The following is a 7,500-nucleotide window of genomic DNA, read 5'->3' as shown; positions in this document are numbered from 1 at the left end:
CCACTTACGCATACCCAGATTCAAACTCTCGACTGCTGGCCGCCGTTCTTTCTCTGTCTCTGGACCTTGCAATTGGAATGAACTTCCTCTTTTGCTTCGTCAAGTCTCCACACTCAGCTCTTTCAAGTCTGGCCTTAAAACCTACCTCTTCCCAAAATAGCCTCCCTTCCCTGCCTCTTCCTTGTCTTTAGTTTCTCCAGTTTTAGAGTTATGCGTGCGTGAGAATGACTGGTGCGAAAGCGCTTAGATTTGTCTATGCACAAGATTCAGCGCTATATAAGTACCATTATTATTATTATTATTTAAGTCATGTACAGCTTAGTCTTATGTGAAGGACTACGACTCTCAAACCAGGAGGTAAGATAGCACTTGCTCTTAGTGCTGCAGCCTTGAGGGCTAGTTGGCCTTTGGGAACCATCCCAACGACGACTGTCCTAAAACCCTCTTGGCCGAGAGAGTGGGGATGTAACTTGGGCAAGACACTCTCTACCATAATAAAAATCTTGCTCAGATAGTAGAGACAGCAGTTGCCTCCTCTGCTGTTCTGATGGTCATAGTCGGAGACGACTGACTATCATACATACACTGTTGTCACATAAAAACAGAACACAGGTCCTTGTCAGATACCAGCTTCTGCAAAGTCTCGTAACATCAGTTTCGATTGCCTGCACTGGTAACGGACAGGATCTTGACAATGCTGATTGTAGACCTTTGCCTCTACGACGTGTATCCCAGCGTTCTGTTTCTTCAGCTGTGTTAGACATACCTGAGACACACACACTTCAGGACAATGACCTGGACCTGGCTTTTCCAGACGTCTCAGTTTTAAACTTTGGTAGGTAAGCAGATAGGTAGGTAGGTAGGTTGTTAGTCAGTTAAGCAGTTAGTTATTTTATTTCATTTAGTAGTTAGTTAGTTAGTTAGTTAGTTAGTTAGTTATGTGTCATATTGTATTTCGTTTTATTTTCCATCAAGGCCTAAGCGCGTTTGGGGTTACACCGTTGCTACTGTTGCTTAGCAGGCATCTGCTTAATTAACAGATGTGGCGTAACGAATATTACAGAATTATCCAAACGCAGTGACGCCTACTCCTCGAGCGAGCAACTTCACGGACCTCGACCTTCCCTTTCTGCAAAGAGAATTTTCTGTTTTTGGTTGAAGCATACAATAAAATATTTTGAACTGAACTGAATGGACCTGAACTTCACTGAACTGACCAGCCGCCGTGGCGAAGTGGTTAGCGTCGCGGACTGACGGCTGGAAGGACGCGGGTTCGAATCCCAGCGGAGGTGGGTTTTTCGGCCCGTGGCCGGCTCCTACCCAGAGTTGAGTGTGCTGTGGGCTTAAATGGGGAGACTGGGACCACACAGTCGAGTGTCATCCACTTCAAGGATGCGTCTTTGGGTGTGTTGCTCAAATTACCTGACCAACACTGCAAGTGTCTGTATCTCTCGGGCCTGGTTAACGCCGGGATATCATTATGACAGGAAGCGTAGAGTACAGCCTTGTCACGCAGTCCCAAACCAAAATGGACCTCCATAGCAACATCGTCATCATCATCGTCCTCCTCCTCCTCCTTCATCGTCATCAATAGAAACAAAATAGTCTCAAAGTCTGTGGCCTTTCATGCCCTGCTCTCATGGTGACCTCAGTTTCGATACCCCTCCACTTCCGTGCTTGGGGTGAGTCCTGTCAATGTCGTCAGTGTCGACAGATTCATAGAAGGCTGTTGTTTGAGGGTCGTGGTGGCGGTCTCCACTCTGGGAGGGACGCTCACTCAGTCTGGCTCCGCGACTAAGCCATTATTGTCGTTAGTAGGGGACTTAGTAGGTGGTGTCCTAAGTACGTTAAAACAGAACAGGCACCACTGAACACCACCGAAGTGACTCAGCAGCAGTGCAGGGTCTCCTCTGGTGTGTGGCCTCCTGGCGACCTAACATCGATGGTTCCCTGTGGACTGCCGACGATGGAACTACGACGGACGAACCCGGGTGTGGCCGTGTATGGGGGAATCTAAATGAGCGGCGTGGGAGTAATGCCACTTAAACGGTACAGATGATGGGGCAGCAAAAAAAAAAAAAAAAAAAAAAAATCACTGAACTGTGTGTTTTGTGGAAACAGCGAAGAGTGCAGTTGGGGCCCACATTGTGAACAGCTTGGAAGGGGTGAACACCCTCCGGTTGAAGCACACAATAAAGTATTTTGAACTGAATTGAATTCAGTTGAACTGAACTGTCCCGCACTGTGTGTTTTTGATAATAATAAGAATAATAATAATAATAATGATAATAATAATAATAATGGTATATATATAGTGCTGAATCTTGTGCAGAGACAAATCAAAGCGCTTTTGCACCAGTCATTCACACGCATGCATAACAGCGAAGAGTGCAGGGGGGGCCCATATCGTGAGCAGCGTGGAAGGGGTGAGCACCCTCCTGTTGAAGCACACAATAAAGTATTTTGAACTGAATTGATCTGAATTGAATGAATTGAACTGACCTGAACTGTACCGCACTGTGTGTTTTGTGGAAACAGCGAAGAGTGCAGTGGGGGCCCACATCATGAGCAGTCTGGAGGGGGTGAGCACACTACGGGCCTTCGGCGTGGAGCAGCGCTTCCTGCACGCCTTCGACGTTCAGCAGGACCGCAGCACTGCAGCCTGCTACCTGCACCTGGCCGCCGACCGCTGGTTCGGCATGAGGGTGGACCTGCTGGGGCTGGCCCTCGTGCTCGGCTCCACCATGGGCTCCGTGCTGATGGTGCAGTACCAGGGTGAGGCGCTGTTCGGTGGTGACGATGATGTTGATGGTGATGATGGTGATGATGGTGATGATGATGATGATGATGACGGTGATGATGGTGACGATGACGGTGATGATGGTGATGATGATGATGATGATGACGGTGATGATGGTGACGATGGTGATGATGGTGATGACGGTGATGATGGTGATGATGATGATGATGATGACGGTGATGGTGGTGATGATGGTGACGATGGTGATGATGGTGATGAGGAGGAGGAGGAGGGTAGTGGTGATGATGACAGTGATATAAAAATGAGCCGGAACAACATTTTAGTCCATGGTTTAAATTTTGGCAATGATGGTGATTATGATGATGATGTAGAAGTGAGCTTAAATGACCCCTGTAATTTTGGGGGAAGAGGATTGTATTGATGATGATGATGATGATGATGATGATATAAAAATGAGCTTGATTTACCACTTTTTGTGTGGTGTAAAAATCCTTTTGTGTGGTGTGAAAAGTCCATTGTGTGTGGTTTAAAAGGTAACTGGCATTTCCGTCTGTAGTCAATGTGATCTTTCAATCGATACCAATCGTTTCTTCAGTCGTTTTAATGCGTCCTTGGTGAATGAACCGTTTGTCGCTGAAGGCGATAACGGGTGCGTTGGTCCAGTGGTTAGAGTGCTGGGTTCTCACCCGAGTTACCTGGGTTTGATCCCCGATCTCGACGCAGCTGGTGGGTTAAGAGTGGAGATTTTGCCGATCTCCCACGTCAATATATTATGTGCAGACCTGCTTGTACCTGAATCTCCCCCCCCACCCCCACACACACACACACACACACACACCACACACACACACACGCTCCCCTCCCCCTACACACACAAACACACACACACACACACACACACACACACACACACACACACACACACACACACACACACACACATTGTCCATATACGCTCGCAGAAGACCATATACGCACGCTAAAGATCATGTCATCCGTTTTAGCATTCGGTGGGTTACAGAAACAAGAACATACCCATCATGCACATCCCCGAAACGGAGTATGGCTGCCTGTATGGCGGCGGGGGTGGGGGGTGGGGTGAAAACGGTCATACACGTAAAAACAACAACAAAAAAACAGCCCACTCATACATACAAGTGAATGTGGGAGATGCAGACCACGAACGCAAAAAAAAAAAAAAAAAAAAAAAAAGAATAAAGGTGATTCATCTCTTTTCGATGTGTGTGGCAGGTATGTCATTGCCAGCCAGTCTGGTGGGACTGTCCCTGTACTACGCCATTCACCTGTTGAACGTGCAGCAACCCGCGCTACGGAAATCGGCTGCAGTCCACTTCAAGGTGAGGGTGGAAGAAGGGAGTCTGTATGGTGTGGGCTGGGTGGGTGGGTAGGTGGGTAGGTGGTGTGTGATCAGTTGGTGGTGGTGGTGGTGGTGGTTGTGTAGTGTGTTGTGGTGTTTGTGTGTGTGTGTGTGTGTGTGTGTGTGTGTGTGTGTGTGTGTATTGTTGTTGTTGTTGTTGTTGTTCTTGTGTGTGTGTGTGTGTGTGTGTGTGTGTGTGTGTGTGTGTGTGTGTGTGTGTAGAGTGCGTCAGTTTGTATCTATGACACCTATCGTTCTCTTTCTCTCCGTCACGATGTCTGTCTCATGGACTGTCTCTGTGTCAATCATTGTCTACAAGTACATGTATGTCCATCCCGAAACTCAGGTCCTTAAAAAATGAATGAATAAATTTAAAAAACGTACGACCGCCAAAATGGAGAATGTAGGCGATGCTTTCAACAGTGCAGCGCCGCCCCCCCCCCCTCCCCCTTCCACACACACCCCTCCCCACCCCCCACACATAACCCTCCACCACACCCAACCCACGACACACACCCCTCCCCCACACCCCACACTCCACCCCCAAGCCCGCCACACACACATCTTCCCCACCCCCCCACACACCCCAGTCCAACAATGTCTCCGAAACACGCAAAAAAAACAAAAAAAACAAAACGCACACACACACACACACACACACACACACACACACACACACACACACACACACAAGCTAATGATAATGATAATGATTTCGCAACAAAACAAATCAAACAAACCATCTTCTTCACGCCATCCCTAACCGTTCTCCACACACACACACACACGGCAGATGGGCTCAGTGGACCAGCTCCTGCAGTGCTACCAGCTGTGTCCTGAGCTGGACGTCAGCAGTGAGGCTGAGGTTCGACCCCCACCCGCCTGGCCCCAGTACGGCATCATTACCTTTGAGGGAGTCTCCACCAACACCACCACGGGGGCCACCGGGGCCCACAAGGGTTCGAACGTGCTGAGAAACATGTGGTGCTGTATCCGCGCGCAAGAAAAGGTCTGTTGTGCTAGGGGGAGGGGGGGGGGGTTGACTGTTCAGTTGTTGTTATTGTTGTTGTTGTTGTTATTGTTGTTTTTTAAGTTTCTCATCAAAGGAAGTGTTATTGTGTTCGGTGCTGTATCCGCGGGCAAAGAAAAAGTCTGTTGGCTGGGGGTTAACAGTTCAGTTTTCAAGTTTTTAATTTTTTTTTTTTTTTTCACTGGAGATGCCATTGCGTTCTCGAGAGAAAGAGCGAGAGTGTGTGAGAGTGTGTGTGTTTGTGTGAGAGACATAGATAGGGTGCGTGCGTGAGCGTGTTTGTGTATGTATGTGTGTGTGTGTGTGTATGTGTGTGTGTGTGCGAGCGCGCGCGTGTATGTGTGTTCGCGCGCGCGTATGTGTATACGTTCACGCGCGCGTGTGCGTGTGTGCGTGCAAAAATAAACTAGCTGTGTCAGCACGGCACGTGAAGCCCCGTTGCTGTGTGATTCATTCAGATGGGGGTCATGTTCAAGTCGGCGGCCGAACAACGTCTGTTTCTGTCCATGCTGTTGAGGATGACGGACTACAAGGGCTTTATACGTATCGACGGCATAGAGCTACATGGTATAGGCTTCCAGCGACTGCGGGAGAAGATCTTTGTTATACCACAGGTAGGTTTACAATCAACCTTTTCACCGCCAAGCTCGCATTTATGCACAGGCGTGGTAGAGGACCCATGTCACTGAAATGTGACCATTCATTGGTCTGTTATCCATGAACCTACTGCTCTTAATGTTCGGTGGTAGGATAGGCCATATTTTCTATACATCGCAGGGGGAATCCCCAGCTATTTTTAATCACTGTCTTTTCTGTGTTTATACCACAAGGGAATTTTGTACTCTAAATTGACTGGCGGTGAAAGGGTTAATTAATAAGAAAATTTTCGCGGCAAACTGCCCGCGAGCGAGGATCGCCGCTTGCGAGGTCAGTGCTGCTGGGCTGTGTGTGGGCAATGTCCAGCCTGTGCTACTGGCTGTCCAGCCTCCCAGTATGCCCCGCAGCCCAGTATATATATTGAGCCAACATTGTGGGTCGCCTCGCTTTTTGTAATGCGAGAGAGAAAAAAAAAGGAAACAGGAACACAATGACGTCTGGTGAAACCATGCGACCATCATTGTGTAAGCCATTGCACAACAGTGCTGAAATTCTTATTTTATGTCGTTATACTTTAATATTTTTTTCAATTTCTGCACCATATGAGTGCAATGGTTTTCACATATCCCTTTCACCGATAGTCAGTTTAGAGTGCAAAATTCCCTTGTGTTATTGACACAGAAAAAGATGGTGTCTAAGAATAGCTTGGGATTTCCCCCTGCGATGTGTAGAAAATATAGCCTGTCCTGTCACCGAACAATAGGAGCAGTAGGTTCATGGATAATAGACCCATGATCTGGTCACCCTGTAGTGACATGGGTCCTCTACCTAGCTGCTGCATAAATGAGAGTTTGGCAGTGGAGAAGGGGAGGGATAATTTTTGCTTCATGTCCAGTGCTACACTTACTGGTGATTATAGACATTTTGTTAACTTAAAGTGTTAATTTTAGCATTTGAATTGTACCGTTTAAAAGGTAGGACAGGAGGAGGGGGAGTTGAATTGTGAATTGGGAGTGGGGAGGAACCAGGGCAGATGGTGGGTGGGTGGGTGTGGTTTGGAAATTGGCGACTGAGCTTTGTGTGTGCCTCTCTATCTGTCACGATCTATATCTATGTTCTTCCCCTTCAGCTTTTAATGTGTCAAGACTGTTTTGTTTTTTGTTTTTTGGTTGTTGTTTTTTGTTGTTGTTGTTGTTGTTGTTGTTGTTTTTTGGTTTTTTTGTTGTTTGTTGTTGTTTTTTCTTGGGGGGTGGGGGGGGTGATGCTGGTGAGATGTGTTCGTTAATTGGCAATGGTGATTTTTTTTTTTTCTGATGTGTATTATTAATACAAACTGCCGTGACAATACATACAGGCAACATGGTGCGTTTAGCTTTTTTTTTCTTCCTCTTCTTCAGGATCCACGGTTGTTCCTGGGCACAGTGAGGCAGAACCTGGATCCTGTGTCACGCTTCACTGACGCTCAGATCTGGAGGGTGCTGGATGAGGTGGGTCTACCCTGACACCATGTGCTCCTCTCTCTACAGCTCCTCAGGGTCCGATGGCCCAAGTTCGCCCTTGGCCTCTCTGACTTCTAAAGTCCGCCGAAATTTTCAGTTTCAGTTTTCACTTTCTCACAAAAGCGTCACAGCGTTCGGACGCTTCCCCATATGCGCTACACCGCAACTGCAGGGGCAGATGCCTGACCAGCCGCATGACCTACCGCTCTTTGTCAGGCCTTGAGTGCATGCATGT

At 47.7% G+C, this 7,500-nt stretch overlaps 1 protein-coding gene across 5 annotated transcripts in view; it reads left to right on the top strand.

The window, feature by feature from the left end:
* The window catches only part of LOC143283707 (ATP-binding cassette sub-family C member 4-like), a 168,581-nt gene that overhangs the window by 76,488 nt on the left and 84,593 nt on the right, over positions 1–7,500 (top strand). For all 5 annotated transcript variants that reach the window (XR_013055442.1, XM_076589955.1, XM_076589956.1 and 2 more), the window contains 5 exons: positions 2,539–2,775; positions 4,013–4,119; positions 4,933–5,148; positions 5,628–5,783; positions 7,164–7,253. Coding sequence is in view for 4 of the 5 variants with exons in the window: in XM_076589955.1 (XP_076446070.1) it covers positions 2,539–2,775; positions 4,013–4,119; positions 4,933–5,148; positions 5,628–5,783; positions 7,164–7,253 (806 nt within the window). In the remaining variant the exon portion in view is untranslated. The remainder of the gene's footprint in view (positions 1–2,538; positions 2,776–4,012; positions 4,120–4,932; positions 5,149–5,627; positions 5,784–7,163; positions 7,254–7,500) is intronic.

Source organism: Babylonia areolata, chromosome 7 (genome assembly GCF_041734735.1).
Source record: "Babylonia areolata isolate BAREFJ2019XMU chromosome 7, ASM4173473v1, whole genome shotgun sequence".
In the NCBI taxonomy this organism is placed as follows: Eukaryota; Metazoa; Mollusca; class Gastropoda; order Neogastropoda; family Buccinidae; genus Babylonia; species Babylonia areolata.
Note: the sequence above shows the minus strand (reverse complement) of the source record. Positions and strands in the feature narration are given on the sequence as shown.